The following is a 16380-nucleotide window of genomic DNA, read 5'->3' as shown; positions in this document are numbered from 1 at the left end:
TTTTCTTTCCAAAATGCTCACAATTTTTAAGGCAAGGAAAAAAAAAAAAAGAAAACTAAAAAGCAGCTGTTCCTTTCCCCTGGTGGGTCACACCTCCCTCTGGGCATGCTCCACTTGCCTGCCTTTAAAAGCAAGGCCCTCCACCATGCTGGGACACCTTGGAAGGTGGGCTTACTAAATGGAGAACTTCTTCGGCCAAGGATTTCCAGGAGAATTGCACTTCCCTCGCTACGAACTGTGAGTGTTTACTGTTGGAACACATAAATAATCTGTTGGGTTGGGGTGTTGTTTTGTGTGTTTGTCTAGGATGAGGGGTAGCCTACAGAAGCAAGTACGGGACCTATGCTGTTACTGCTTTTCCAGGGACTTGAAGCCCCCTGGCCTCTTCTTTTGCGTGTGACTTGTGGCCTTGCTCCCTTGCTCTCCTGCTGGGCCGAAGGGACCGTAGTAACTTGGTTTTTCTCTGAGAAACGTGGTGGGAAACAGAGCTGATGGGACGTGTAGATGTCCTCCGTCCGCCTCCCCAGCGTTAACCTGAGGGGTTATGACATCTCATCCCTTGCTCAGGAGAGGAGTCACCCCAGCATTTCGAAGTGCCGACCTCATTCCCCTTTTCTCCCTGCCCCGTTTCCCCCAAAGCTCAGGTAGGTCCCGTCTCCTCTAAAAAGCGACGCTGCCCTGCCCGTCCCCAGTGCCCACAGCCCCGGCCCCCGGGGACACTGGTGCCGGGGCTCCCTGGGCCCTCCGACTCCCTCCGCGGGGCGTGTGTGTGCAGTGTGTGCGTGTGCCCGGCTCCCAGCGAGCCGGGACCGTTCGCTCGATCGCAGCCCGGCGGCTCTGGGGCGGGGACGGGGGGACGAGGCCGCCGGGCCGGGCTTTCCGCAGCCGCGGCACATCGGTGCAATGCGGTACGTGCCGCGCGCCGCCAGCCTTTAGGTGGAATACGGCACCGGGGGGCGGGGGCGCGGCCTCCACGGCGCCTCCGGCGGGGTGGCGTCTCTATGGTTCCGGCTGCGGCGCAGCCGGGAGGGCGAGCGGGCGGGCGCTTCCTGCCCGGCCTCTCTATGGTGACTTTCCGGGGGGAAGGGCCGCCGCCGGCGCCGCGCGCCTGCGTGTGCCGGGCCCGCCCGCCCCCCGCCGAGGCCGCTGCCCGACGCGCAGAGCGGCGCCGGCTGTCAGCGCTCGCGGCGCCGCCGGTGCGGAGGAAGGCGCGCGCCCCGGCCCCCGCCGCGCCCCCGGGGCTCCGCGGCGGCAAATGGTGGGGCCGGACGATGCCGGAGCTCCGGGCGGCGCAGCCGTGCTTCCCGCGGGCCGGCAGGAGGCGGCGGAGGAGGAGGCGGCGGAGGAGGAGGAGGACGGGGAGCGGGATGGGAGCCGGGGCTCGAGCCGGCGGAGCGGCGGGCCGGGGCAGGAGCGGCTGCTGCAGCGTTACCTGGCGGCGCTCGGCCCCGCCGCGGCCGCGGGTGGGAAGCGCTGCCCGGAGAAGCCCGCTAACGGAGCCGCCTGCGCCGTGGGCCCCTGCGGGAGGATGACCAACGGGGACGTCGGCTTCCTGCTGCCGCCGCAGGAGCCGCCGCCTCCTCGGGCGAGACGGGATGAGCCGGGGCCGGAGGAGGAGGAAGCGAAACTGCAGAACGGGGGCTTCCTCCCCTGCCCGACGGGAGGCGTCCCCTCGGGAACCGCCTTGGAAGAGCCGCTGAGGAGCTGCCGGCTGCGGAGCGAGGCGGAGCGGCGCGGGGGGGCGGCGGCCGAGAGCCCCTCGCCGCCCCGCAGCCCGGGGGGAGACGCCGGCGGCCGGGCGCTGGCCGCCCCCGGCTCGCGGAGCTGCCGGGACCGGGCGGAGCCCGCCGCCCTGCCCCCGGCGCCCCTCGGCTTCACGGACGTGAACCTGAACTCCCGCAACACGTACGAGGTGAGCCGCCGCCGCAGCGCCCCGGAGCACCTGCCCCACGGAGGGACCGCGCCCGCCGAGCCGGCACCGCCGCCGCAGGAGCCCGCGGAGAGGGCCCGGCACCGGGTGGGCATCGCCGGCGCCGGCAGCAGCTTCGCCGAGTTCTTCACCAGGTAAAGGGGCCGTCCCCGGCAGAGCCTGGGGCGAGGGGAATGCAGGTGTGCCCGACCGGGTGGCGGCGGCCGTGGGGCGCTCTGCAGGAGCGTGTCTCGGGCCGGCGGGGTCTTCCTGCGGGTCACGCGAAGAGCGGTTCCGACCCTGGCGGGCTTTTTCGCTGGCGAGCAGATACTTTTAGGACAGGATAGAGGGGTTGGACGTGACAGTAAGATGATAAAGGACGTTTTACTGCTACGAACTGCATGGACTTCAAACTGGAATTTGCTTCCTGTACCAGGGCATATCCCTGAATAATCGCAGTGGTACTCATTAAACCGCTTGGAGAATAAAGCGAAAGTTGTTGGTGTTGGAAGCTCCTTTCAAATCGTCGTGGAAATTGCAGTGTTATAAAGCATTTGCTACTTGTTGCCGGTGTAGGTAGCGTTTACTTACTTCGTTCAAAGTGTGTTGTTGAAAACTTCAAGTACTCTGCGTTGTGCTTGAATTGACTTAAGTTTCTAGCAGAAAACCGAAAGCTGTGGGACGTCCTGCTTTGTCGCCTCGGATCTCTGTCACGTTACTCTTTAGGATACTACCCAGGAGGTGCAGCTGGACTATAATAATTTATAGCACACTCTGCATTACCTTTATTCGGTTTGAAGTGAGGAGTTTAATTTCCAGCAGTTTTTGGTCTCCCAAACCGAGAGGGTTTATAGTTGTTGTTCAAGTCACTCTGGTAGGACAGTAGTTCTCTAGGTGTTTTAAGATGTCAGAATAAGGTTACTCTATTAACTGAAGAATTGAGATAGGAGAGGTTTGATGCCAAATTGAGACATGGGCTCCCTCTGCCAGCTCTTAGGAAAGGGGAAGATGGATTCTTGAGGATAAGGATAGTAGCAATTGAAGAGTAAGTTTGGGGCACCCACTTTGTTTCAGGGATGGACTGAGAGATGTCCTGCTATTCCGTATTAGTGTTCTTCCCTCCCATGCTTTTTTCTTTTTCCCCACGTTATGTGAACTGCAGTATATTGTATGAAAGTAGCTCAGTTGGTTGGAGCATGGTGCTAATAATGCCACAGTTGTGAATTCAATCCCTATCTGGGCCATTCACTTAAAGAGCTGGACTTGACCAGTAATATTTGTATTGTTGCTTTTTGCCCCAAATCAATAACTCATTGAAATTCTGGAGCATTTTCCTCATAGATGCTGTGATTTAACCCCAGGTGTCAACTAAGCACCACACAGCTTCTTGCTTACCACCCCCTTCACCCCTGGCTCCCGTGAAATAAGGAGGAGAATGAAAAGTAAAACTTGTAGGTCGAGGTAAGAAAAATGTGATAATTAAAACAAAGTAAAATATAATTATAATAATAAAAATAATAGTAGTAATATAAAGAAAAACCCAAGTGATGCACAAAGCAACTGCTCATCAGCCATTGATTAGTGCCAGACCCTGTCCCCACACACTGATCAGCCACCTCTGGGTAACTTGCCCAGTTTATGTTCTGGGCATTAGGTTTTACAGTGTAGAATCCGTTTGGCCAGTTCAGATCACCTGTCCCAGCTATGCTCCCTCCCAGCTTTTTGTGTACTTCCTCACTGGCAGAGCATGAGACACAAAGTTCTTGACTTAGGATAAGCACAACTTAGCATCAAACAAAACATCAATGTGTTATCAACATTGTTCCCCCCCTGAATCCAAAACAGAGCTCTGTACCAACTACTGAGAAGAAATTAACTCTATCCCAGATAAAACCAGGACAATAGAAAAGTCTGAACTTGGTATGCAGTAGAAGTTGTCGATATACACTGATATTTGCTGGTTTTAGTAAAGGCCTTAGGTAATACATGAAAAAGTTTAATTGCTTCTGTCCTGACAAAATCTGTAGTACAGACACCTCCGGGAAAGAGTGATTCTCAGCAAATCCCGTTTCACAGCACTTGACTGGCCCAGCTGGCTGTGCCTCTGATGCATTTGGCTTGGTGAGCAATAGTGGCTACCTTCAATTTTGCTTATGCATTCATAGAAGAGCCTTAGTTACAGCTGATTTAATCCTGTCAACCAAAATAAGACTGACTAATGAAAACTTTCAGTGTTTTTTCTTAACAAATTCAAACTTGTTTTGCTTGATATATTTGTCTCTAGAGACATAAATACTAGAGTGGGTAATATCCATTGTTATGAAAAGTGGTAATAAAACTTTTGTAACATTTTCAGTAGTAGTTCTTGTCTTCTGAACCGTTATTTCAAAAGCTTAGACTTCTCACTTTTATATGAAACTGCCCAGATTCAGTCAAAGCTGACGGTTGCCAGTCTAGGTGGGTTATCCTGTAGTTCCTAAAAACCAGTAATGAGAACTGAAATGGTATAAAAAATTGTCCTGTGTTTGAATGTTTGTAGCAACTCTACTTTCTTGTGGAGTGGTCAGGGAGAAGGTTGCTTGTATTTTTGAACGTGCACAGACTCATAAATCATGTTGCTCCCAGAGTTTGAGTTGTACCGAGTGGCTGCGTACCTGAGAGAGAGGAACTCATTTGCGTGTCGGTGTGTAGCTGCTCCCACAATGCAAAAAAAAAAAAAAAAGGGTACTGAATGTGCTACACAGGTACACAGGTAGCCCAGCAACCTGGAATATCTTATGTAGGATGTTTTGTGCTTGTAATGTTCTTTGTTGAGTTTGCAAACTATCTACAATTCGGTATCTCCCATTGTGTTTTTCTAATAGCCATAATTATATGGAAAATCTTCTAAAAGCTGGACATTTCTTGCCAGATACTTAATAAAAGAGAAAAGGCAAAGGGAAAGTCCTACTGCCTTCAGCTTTATTGTAATTGCTGTGACCGAACAGCAATCACAGTGTGATCAGACAGATCTGGGTTAGGAGGCTGCTGTTTTCAGCTGTTCCAGCTTGTTCCTAGCTCTTCAGTTATCAGACTGACCTGCTTCATAGTTCTTTGAAATAATCCATGTTAATTGTCTGTCTTCATTCACTGAACCAGAGATAAAACTGATGAGGTGAGGTGGAGGAAAAAACAAGCAGCTGTCATTAGATGCATCTTATCCACACTGTGTCAGGGAGAGTGGTTGTGCCCTTGAGATTGTCATTAATAATTACTTTAAGATCCTGGGAAGGTTTGCAGTGGTGACTAGAACCTTTTTTTCAGGTAAGTATTAGGTATGATATATGACCCTGGGATCTTAAGTTGTGTTTGTGCCAAATCATTAAGCCTGTCAAATCAATACTAATAACTTTTAACTGGAAAATATTTGGTTTTGCTTTACATCTTGTTTCTCTCTACATCTGAAGTGGGATGCCACAAGTAGATCAGTATGTGAAGCAGAGTGTCATGACAAGGAAAATCGCATGGTTATGGTCACTTGTGTCCACTGTGCTACTGTTTTGGTCAGAGCAATAAATGGCTTCTGGGATGTCACCTGTCACTGCTTTGTAGTGCTGCATATGATTCATCATGCACTCGTATACAGGCATTGTTCTTCTGGTTTGTGGTATTACACAGCAGCTTACAAGGGCAGTGCTCTGTTCTTGCGTTTTTGGGTCGCTTTTGGGTAGCCCCAGTGGGTTGCTGTTGGGTGCAGAATGGTTCAGTGAGCAGGAGCATTGCATGGACAGTTGGATTGAAGCCATGATGATTACCTTGGCTGCAGTATGCTCTAAATGCGCTGCTTTGGGGGACAGAGTAGAGCAGTAAACCAAAAAGGTCAAGCAGCAGCAAGTAATCCAGGGCTGAGAGAAAGACTCAGTGGTGCTGTAGCTCTTCTAAAGATGAGTTCTATTTCATAGTTCGGTAGGTGGGTACCAGGCATCTTTTCAGCTTGTGTAAGTATTGTACCTTTCTGAATTGTGTGTTTGCTAGACAAATTTAGGTATCTGGTAGTTGGCAAAGTTTCTTATTCCTGGATTCAAAGCTGACTGTTGACAACAGTCATATTTGCTTTTTTTGTAGTAGAGCACTATTTTCCCAAGTGCCTGTGTTCCAGTATTCACCTAAGATTCACAGAGATTAATTAATAACTGCTGCTTCTTCTAGGTCTTTGGGGTGTGCTGTGAGAAATAGGTATAAGGAGTTATAAGCATGTATGGCTAGTTGGCACCCATATTCTAATGGAAACTGTCTTTAGTCTCATACTTCCTTCATTGCCCAGAGTGGTTGTGTTTATTGTCCAGAAGTTTTGAAAAATATTCACTTGAGGAGATGATGGAAAATCGAAAGAAGTCAGTATTTGTAGGCACAAAGCACTTAGAAATCACTGAAGCTCACGTCTTTGTCTCCCTCATTGTAAACACAGCCCTGTGGTTCCATGAGTAGGTAGTCCTTCAAAAGCTGCTAATCTTCTTGCCTTTACAAATGTCCTTGGCAGAGACTGTGGAGGGTTGCAGGGAGGTTCACTGAGTATTGTTACTCAGTACACAGTAGTGTCTCTAACTCTGTAGTTTATATTTTAATTTATTGCTAAGTAGCACTTGAAGCTTTTTGCGCTACATAGGCATCTGCCTGAATGGGTCTTGTGATGGTTTAGTACCAGAATCCACATTTCTCTTAGAGAAAAGCTCTGCATACATAAATGATCATGAAACTTCAGGGGATATACTCTGCACCTATGGAGAAGAAATATGTTTAGGGGACTTTTGTTCACAAATTAATCAAGTGGGAATGAGCTGTACTAGTTGTGATAGGCCTTCTAAACCCTTCATTCATGTTAAGAGAAGACAACAGATTGATGGGGTCACTTCACAGTGCTTAATTTCTATTCTGGCATTGCCTGTGCCTATATCTTGATCATATCTTACTGAAAATACTTGTGTGTTTTATTTTTGATTTTGGTGTTGTTTTTACATTGTCCAGATTAAAACAAACCAAATGAAAAAAAAAGTACAGATATACTGTCAATATACTGGAAAGATAATTAGAGAGAAGAGTTAAGGGAGTACATAAAAGCTTCCCCTAGAAGCCATGAGGGCACCCTTCACCCTTCTGTTTTGGGGTGCAGTTGTTTTTGATTTCTGTAAGCAATCTTGTAACCTAAGTGAACAAACGGATACATACAATTGCTTTGAATTGAAGCTGACTGGAGAAAGTAAGCTAGGGTACCTGGACCCAAATCTGTGGGCAACTTCAGTACTTTTTCCCAAGTTAGAGACATAAGTAACTTGATAAAAATAGGAAATGTCATTCATATTATCAAGTTGAGAAGCTCCTCTGTAGATTCTTCCTTTATATTTGCGGAGAATGATTTATTTTGTGAAGTTGTGTTGACATGTTGGCCAGTCTCTGGCTTTCAATGAGTGCTTCACCATAGATGATATGCTATGCACCTATAGAATCAGTTTGGTTAGGATGTCTGTTAACTAGCAAATCCAAGTTAAATTTCAGTAGTTCTAGCTGAAGAATGTTCTGTGATTTAATTCTGGTTAGGTTTCAGAAGGCCATGTTGCTCCAACTTCTGTCTGCAGCAAGTCTTTCCCCAGCTACCCCCTCAGGGAAAAAAAATCTGACTTGAATAGATGTCAGGTTTTTTTTGTGGGGGGGAATGTGTGGGTTTTTTCAAGCCAAACAGCTTAAATTGCTGGTTTTGTGTGCAGCAAGCTGTTGGAATCATATCTTGTTTTGCTAAGGAGTGTTCTACTGAGGCATTTAAACTTAATCTGAAAGCAGCTTCTCTCTTCCCCCGCCCCTTCATTTTGCAGAAAGCCTTTTCATTCCTTGGTGTCTTCTTCTTATTTGGGGTCACACGGTTTCTTACAGAGTATGTTGAGAGTAGTGTGACAAAGTGAATGGGACCTCTCTTCTGAATAGGTTATGACTAAAAGAAGAATGTTTTACATGGGAAATAACAACCAAAGGAGATCACTTAAATCACAGCTGGTCTCTAAGAAAGTGATAGTTTTATGCTTTTGCTGTCTTGGCTGTTAGTTATTCATGAGGTTATTTTGTCCTGATTGCTTAAGAGTGAAAAAAGAGTTTAAGGGATTTTGGTCACATTTCATTCACGTGGATGCAAAAATTATTACTCCTGTCTTCAATTTCTTGGAACTACTGAGATGTTTATGATATAAAGTCTGTCCTTTTTAAATCATTATTGGTCTTGTTTGTTGTTCAGCTGGGAAGGAACTAAGTTTGTTGAACTGGGTGGTTGGCATTGCTTTAAACTTCGCAGCCTCTGTGTGTGCATCTGTCTTTATATTGTTGCTTTCTAAGTTTCTAAGGGAGTGAACTGTCGTTTCTGCTTCATCTCTCTAGTACTGCAGCCTGTTACCCAGGTTCAGTCAAACCTCTGAGTTTGACAAAGCTCCAGCATAAAAATCCAGCAGATTTTTGAATGAAGTCTGAACACAAGGAGAGCCTGTAAAAGAGACTGATCATTTGGCTCTGTATTTTCAGAAACCAGTCAGCTGTGCAAGCCACCTGCAGAGCATTTTTCTTCTGGCTTGATATTGGGATAACAGTCTGAAGAAGAGCGTGGATGTTGTGTGGGTGAACTTATGACTTCAATTAGTAGAAAACTAGTTCTCATGGTCGTAGATGAGTTTATTCTTTCAGAACTCCTGAGAGCCAAACACTCACGCTGGTGTTCTAAATTCCTTTCCTGCTTTCTTACGGCCTGACTGAAAGGAGGAGCTGTAGCCTAGAGGAGTACTTTCCTACAATTTTTCTCCCTACTCCAGGGTACTCCTTTCTTAAGAAGAAGCTATGTGCAGTTTCCATTGTAATCTTGGGAAGTTCTATTTAATGTGCTCTTGGGTAAGGGAAAGAGTGGTTTTTGATCATGTAGCATAATGGAAGCTTCCTTATTGGTTCCCCTTGCCTGTGACATTTGTTGGTCTAAACTTTCTGAAGGGCAGCTGTAGGAATGGGCAACCTAAGCTTGGCTGTGGTCAGGCCTCAGACCTTGCAGAGCTCTACCCTATCTGTACTGCTTCAGTTGCCTAGTGCATTCATGAATGTAGGATCTTGTCTGGCTTGCTACTGAGCAGTAATGAAGCAGCTTGTATGCCAGAATGCTTTAAAACTCAAACAATCCACTTGCTATCCAAGGTTATTTCCGTGGTTGGCACCTGTCTGCCTTGGGTAGCAGGGTTGGTTTAGTCTGGACAACAGGAGGCTGATTTGTCACTCTCTACAAATACCTGAGAGGGGGTTGTAGTGATGTGGGTGACTACTTGATATCTTTTTCCAGATATCAAGTGACAGGATGAGAGAAAACAGCCTCAAGTTGTGGCAAGGGAGGTTTAGGTTGGATATTAGGAAAAGCATCACCACTGAAAGGCTAGTCAAGCATTGGAACAGGCTGCCCAGGGAAGTAGTTGAGCCACCATCCCTGGAGATGCTTAGAAGTCATGTAGGTGTGATACTTGGGGATGTGGTTTAGTGGTGATCCTAACAGTGCTAGGTTAATGGTTGGACTAAATTATCTTAGAGGTCTTTTCCAACCTAAATTATTCTATTATTCCAACTTTTTTTCTTGTAAACTGTGTTTTGCATATTGTTTGCTGTTCCTCAAATTCTGTAAGTAGCAGAGTGGTAGACTGCAAAGTTTCTTCCTCATTTTTAAAAAAGTTACCAGGCAAAACTGAATGAAATCAGTCCCCTGCCTTCTCATATCAGCTAATAGATCAAAACTTAATTATTGTGTTTCGTAGTATTTTTGCAATTGATCACTGAAACAATGACATAAAACATATTGTGAATTGGTAGTTGCTGCTGAAACCCAATGTGCTGAGCGACTGCAAAAGTACTCCAGTAATACCTTGCAGTGCTGCATTGTGCAATCAAGTAGTTGACAGGCACTCTTCTGTCAGGCACCAGAAAGGAGAAATATTATCGGAGGCTTAACCAGGCCGGTCAGAATTGCAATCACCCCTGAGACAGTCTTCAAAATAAAACTCTGCCCTGTGTTTGAACTTACAGTTCACAGGCTTGCAGACCATGTCACTGGCTGGAAATCTTGATGACCTTTGTCTTGAAAGCATACATTGTATAGAAACATTTGAACTATAGCTATAGTGACTGCCCCCATAAAGCTGGTGACTTTTGCCTCAACTGAAAGTGAGTCACTTCTCGAACAATTTCAGGTGGTTTGTTTAATGAAGTTGTACTTTGTGAGATATCTCAGTGAGCTGATTGAAGAATTTGCTATTGTCAGGAAACAAAGGAAATGTTTCGTCCCTGCTTCTGGTATTTATATGATCCTCTGTGAGCTGCTGTAGCTCATTAAGCTGGAGAGTGAAAAATGTTGATGGTTTTCCGTGGGAGAATGTTTTATCTAGTGAGTTGGATTGAAACTCAAGCTATAGAGAGTCTTGGAACTGGTGCAGCAAAAGGATTGTAGGACATTACTTGTAAAAGGAAGAGAAGTGAGCTTCCCTGTTATGTGTGTTTGTGGGAGGAAGAGGTCTTGTTCATCTAGCACCATTTTGCTTGGAGGATGTTGCTCATTAACTAGCTGTGACTTTACTGGAATTCCTGGCCATGCAAAAAATACCAGAAAATACAGATGAACAGAATAGCTGTAGTCAGCTGGTAAAAGTTCTTCAGTTCTCGCAGCTGTGATCTAAGACTTTGGTTTAAATACTGTGGGTAAATGACATTTGACCATGATCGGGGAAGATTGACCGTAGTGTTTGGTGTACTATCCAAATAGCTTTTTAACTGCCTGATCAAATATGAAGATGATAGAACAGTCTGGCATAAAGCTCTGTTTTGCTACATCACTCTGAAAGGTAAAGGCTGATTTTCTTCCTTTATTTGTATTAAACCATTCTGAAATTTAACGCCGTCAGTTACCTTGCCTCTGTGCCTGTGTGTTTATGTATGTTTTTGAATGCTTGCACAGCTTGTAAAGCTGACCTGTGCAGCAGCTCTTTGTTAGGAGTATAATGTAGTGTGGTAAAATGCTGTTTATCAGTGAGTGTTCTGTAATGCTGCTAAACACTTTCAACTCTTAAAACTGCCCAAGTGTTTGTGTACCTGTAGTAAAACTGTTCTGCCAGCAGACTTTGTAAAGCCACTTTGGGACTGGCATCCACTAGGAGCTTGATAAGAGAGTTGATCTAATTTAGTCTCATCAGTGCAGTTCCATGATAGTTCTGTCAATCTTTGTCCTCTCCAAGGCACCAGAAGCCACCTCCTTCCCAACCTCTCAATCCTTAGCAGCTAATCCTTGACTGTTCATTAAATTTCAGGTACTTATTGTAGCCAAGGCTTTAGTTGACCACTAATCTAAATGGAGACATCATATTTAATTAAAAAAAAAATACTACAAGCTTGGTCTTGCTGAAGATGGTTGTTTTTCTGGGTAGGATTTTTGTTTCCTTATTTTATTTTATTTTAGCAGAGGGGAGAGAGGCTGAAAGCTTGCTTGTATAGCACTTAAGACTGCAGGTTTAGAATATTACAAACTTTGAAGCTCCTTTGGAGAGGGTAGTTTGGGATATTCTTTGGATTGTCTCAGTGCTGAGAGAAAGAGGAGATCTTTACATCTAGAAGGTGCTAAAATTAGAAACCTCCCGTAACAAATCTGTGGTTGGGGTAATAAAATTAAAAGAGAAGCTTGTATCTAGCTGCTGCTTGTAGCAAAATGGTGGAAAATGTAAACTGTAAAACTGGTTGGATCACATCTCCTCCAATATAGGGCAGAACTTGGAAACTTGTGCTGAGAGCAGTCATAAATTGTTGGATCAAAATGGGCTGACACTTGAAGCTATTGAAATTAAAAATGTAGAATGCTGGTTGCTCTGCACACTTTATAAGTGGCTAACCAAAAAGGTTTTATTTCCTTTCAATGATTCATTATTTATGCTTAGAGTTGAGTTACCTTTGTTTCTGCATGTAAATTATTGAAAAGTCTTGTTTAAAGCAGAGGGGCTAATTCTGCTTAATAAAGCAATGGGGTTTTGTCTGCTATTATTTCCAAATTATTCCACATGAGACCTTAACAGAGTGGCCGAGACTCGAGTATGGAGAAGAATTCTACTGTATTTTTAAGCAGCTTTTGTGTTTTATGCCTGGTAAAGAGATGCCAATGCAAATATAATAGTTCTTGTTATGTACTTGACTATTGTCATGACAGAATATGGAATTGCAGCCTTGTAGAGGTCTTCAGAATTTGTTCTAAAAGTACGGTTTTTATGTAAAAAGTACTCCTTTTAGTGTTTTCTGCCTGTAAAAATGTATCTATAGCAATTCCTGGAACATGCCTCTTCTAACTCCTTGCTGATACAGCTCTCTGGATAAAAATTGTTGGGTAAATAAGTAATTTCCTTACCAGCTCGTCTTGCAGCTAATTCAAATTTCAACAAGTTTCAAACATACACCTATTTTTTATGCCTATGAAACTTATTAAAAAATCAGCATAGGGTGCAGCAAGAGCAGATTGCATGTGCAAGGAGAACTCTGTTCTTTGTGGAGATGTAAAATCAGTCGTTTTGTTATACAAATGCAGTTTTTAATGACTTTTGTTACTTCATTCCTTTTACACATTCTGAGGTTATATTGGAATAAGTAGATTTTTAATGTTATTGCAGAGAAATTTAACTTCAGGGCTTTTAACTGCATTTTTGTAACTATATTAAAAACAGAGAGAAAATGTACTGATTTCTTCTTGTCCAACTTGGTGCTCATTTGTAGCATTACTTCTGTGCTGGAGCTCAATTCTAAGCCTTTTTGATTCTGTGAGGAAAAGCTGTATATGATAGAGTGAGGATGTTCTTGCTGGGGTGCTGATTCCTTCCTGTTTGCGTGTTGCTTCCCTGCATTTAAAATGGTGCAGTTATGCAGTGTTTACTAACAGGTACTAGATGTTTAATCAAAAGGAAAATCTAATCAGCCCTCGCTTCCTCTGTCAGTTCTCTGGCTTTCAAAGCTTGTTTTCTCGGCATAACAACTTCCCTGTTATCAAAGCTCTTGAAAGATGGATGCAATGAGAAGAAATGATTGATGATGGAAAATGACAGTAAACCAGATAGTTGTGTGTAAAGTAAAAGTCAGAAAAAGATTTTGACAGTTAGCTTTTTTATCTAAAAAAAAGTAATTTTTACTATGCTAGTATAATTTGAGGTCTCTTTTTGGAGCTATTTTATTTGTAAATTAATGAGTAAACATTTTGAGCAAGCTTGAAGTTGTCTTGTAAGGATGAGAAATCAGAGAGTAGTAGTTTACCTTTCAGCATTGAGATATAACTACAACATTAATTTATTTGTAATATAGTTCATAATTCTGAATATCTTATTTGGCAAGAAGATGTTTCTTTGGTGCCACACCATGTATTTGCCAAGGATGCCTACAGTTTAGTGGTTTTGGTTTGGGTTTAGTTTTTTGGTGTTGTTGTTGTTTGGGGTTTTTTTCCTGTTTGTTTGGGGTTTTTCTTGGTTTTTTGTTTGTGTTGGTTTTTTTTTTTGGGGGGGGGGGTGTTTTGTTTGGGTGTTTTTTGTCTGACACAGTGCAGTATTTCAAATTAAATTTTTTTGTATATTAAAGGGACCAGTAAGGAAGCATACTTTCCTCATGTAATGATGATCACATGGTTTCTGCACTCCTCTGAGTTCACTTGAATTTTGCCATTTTTCTGTAGTCCAAGATGAATAAATTAGAGAAAAGTAGTCTCATTTTTAATATGCTTTATACTGATTTTCATCCTAAAAGGGTCAGGTGTAACATCCAACACCTGAAATCAGCCTATAGATTGCTAAAAGTGTCAGAATAAGTGACGCTTGAGCCTGTTTATGGAGTTCTTATGATTGAATGATTGGGAAGGAAAGCTACTTAGGGTGTTGCTGGGATGCACAAAGCCGTGGAATACTGATAGCCTGTTGTTTGTGGCACACAGTGGAGCTGTACAAAGGGGAGATCCATGTATGATATCTTTGTTGAAAGAACTGTAGCAAAATGATGTGTGGCTTGAAACTAGATTAGTTTGACACTTTTGGTCAAACAAGATTCTTGTCAGACTCTTGCTCTTGTGGAGAGGTGATTCAATTATACCTCGAGGCAGAGTGCTGGAGATGTATCTACCCTGGAGCCTTTCCTACCTGCTCGTGTTTGTGGTTGCTGCTGTTCGAAGCATTTCAGATTTCTTTGAGTGGCTGTTGTGCAAATACAGCACGTGTGGTTTTGGATAAAATTTAAGATCAAGGTTGAAGTAATTGTTTCATATTTTCCCGTAACTTCCTCTAAATCTTGGAAATCTGTTGCCCTGTTGGACTGTTCTATAGCTAGCTTGGATATCAGAAAGAAATTTTTTGTGTTGAGATATTTTTGGGGGGAGAAACCAAAACCCCAAAGTAAATTTAAAAAATCACTGGAGTATCAAGTTCCACCTATCCCCTTCTGAGACTTAATTCTAATTGCACTTAGACGACACTAATTAATCTTAAATAGCAACAAAAAAGTGAGTTTAAAAGCACAAGTGGAGTGGAAACAAGCAATTTCATAAGTAGAACATAGTGGTAATGTGGCTTGCAGAAATGGTTAACATTTTTGAATTGATGTACCACCAGTGTGGTGAAACTTGCACAGACTATCCTGGGCACAAGCAGGAATAGTTGAAGCAGCGCTGTTAAAAATAAGGGGAGAACCCACCAGTCATAGCTGTCATTACAGCTCTTGGAGCTGTGTGATCAGAGCCCATAGGTTTTTGGTTAGCATAATCCAAACCGTGTTAGCAATAGATGTCTTGGTCTGTGCCAATAACTTCTCATTCTGTGGCACTTCGTCTAGCTTTTGAGCTCTGCAAGACACCTTCTGAAACATTTTGGTGTGTCATTTGAGAGTGCTATTATGTGTTACAGAAAAGAAGAAGGGGAAAAAAGCCTTGCAGGTTTCCCCTGGGCTTTGGTAAACCAGAGCTTAAATCAATGAACTAATTTAATACTTCTGTCCCATGGGTCCTTGCAACAGAAAGAAGTGTTCAGTTCTGAAGTGTAGGCTCTTTTTTAAGGAATTTTGAGGTTTTCAAATGGATTCTCTACCAAAATGCTATTGACTTTTCAGCCATTTCAATAGTTGACTCTTCCCAGGACCAGTGAAACTCATGAATATTCTAAGCAGCAGCAAATATATCAAATCTAGTACAGTTCCTGCAGTTCAGTGAATGCGACTTGTAAGCATTCACAGATGCTGTTCCTTAACAAGGCTTTTGTAAAACTTCACTGCTGTCAAGAACACATCAGATGTGATACTGTTAGCTGCCAAAACAATGCATTCCATCCTCATCTTATTTGTAATCTCTCATTAATTTATTTTGGATTAGAATTTCTATGTGAAGTTTATTCTGACATGATACAGAGTTTTACCAGCTTTTTGCCTTCACAAGAAACAGACTTCATGGAATATGAGCTCAATGAAAATAAAACTTCTTTCCTTCCGGACTGCATTCTGGAAGGTTTGTTTTAATGTTTTATTAGTTTAAAAAAATGAAAATTTAAGTCTTGTAAAAGCCATGAGCCTGCCTAAATAATTTGTATAGAAATATTAATTTAAAACTTCTGGATGTTTACATATCTTTTTCCTTTTAAAAATCTACCAGCTTCCTGGTTAATGATGAATTTGATACAGTGACAGGTTGCCATCAATGATAAATGCATCTTTTAGCTTCTACATATGCTAGCAATGGAGTTCCATTGCCAGGTAATCGTGGTGGTGTTCCACAGGATGTACAGAGACTGGATGGTTATTGCTACCCATGAAGTCAAGAAAGGTACTCCAGAATGTATCTTCTGGATACCTGCTTTTGGGGTAAAAAGTCTTCTCTAATCAAGTTCAAATGCAGCTGTTGCAGATTTGAGGGCAGGGCTGTGGGGTGGTCCAGAGTGACAGACTGTCTTTAGAAAACTTCTGTCTTATTTTGTTGATGATTCTTTGCATGCTTCTCCTTCCCACCTGGAGAGATGTAAAGAAAGCACTGTGAAAAGTGTCCTTGTGAAATGAGCCTTTGTTTTTTATGTAAGCACATGTGTTGTTTTTTTGTCTCACTGGGTGGATCTGTTCATTTCACTAATGGTGTGCAGTCCTGGGATTGACTGAGGATGGTATTTTTTAAAGGCATGGCTACCATGGCTAGTCTTTTTCACTGTTCTTCCTTTCCAGGTTATATGTGAGAAACCACTGTCTTGTAGCTTCTGAGCACTTACTTTGCTTCCATAGGGATGGACTAAGATATTACAAATTTCTCTGGTGGGGACAGAGTTGTGGGATGTGTGGATCAAACCCAATGCTTGCTAGAACAATTTGTATTGAACTATTAATAGCAACAACTCGATTCCATTAATGGCAAACAACCAGTCAAACCATGCAATCAGTTATTCCCAAACATGCTT

At 43.4% G+C, this 16380-nt stretch overlaps 1 protein-coding gene across 1 annotated transcript in view; it reads left to right on the top strand.

Moving 5' to 3' along the window:
• Positions 1-1064: 1064 nt before the first annotated feature.
• The window catches only part of TBC1D12 (TBC1 domain family member 12), a 41277-nt gene continuing 25961 nt past the window's right edge, over positions 1065-16380 (top strand). Inside the window, 2 exon segments of the mRNA XM_066191214.1 lie at positions 1065-1182; positions 1185-2064. Coding sequence (XP_066047311.1) covers positions 1065-1182; positions 1185-2064 — 998 coding nt within the window.

Source organism: Chamaea fasciata, unplaced genomic scaffold (assembly GCF_029207755.1).
Source record: "Chamaea fasciata isolate MVZ Bird 193981 ecotype frontalis unplaced genomic scaffold, bChaFas1.0.hap1 SCAF_9, whole genome shotgun sequence".
Lineage (NCBI taxonomy): Eukaryota > Metazoa > Chordata > Aves > Passeriformes > Sylviidae > Chamaea > Chamaea fasciata.
The sequence above is the reverse complement of the archived record's forward strand: the minus strand, read 5'-3'. Positions and strand labels throughout refer to the sequence as shown.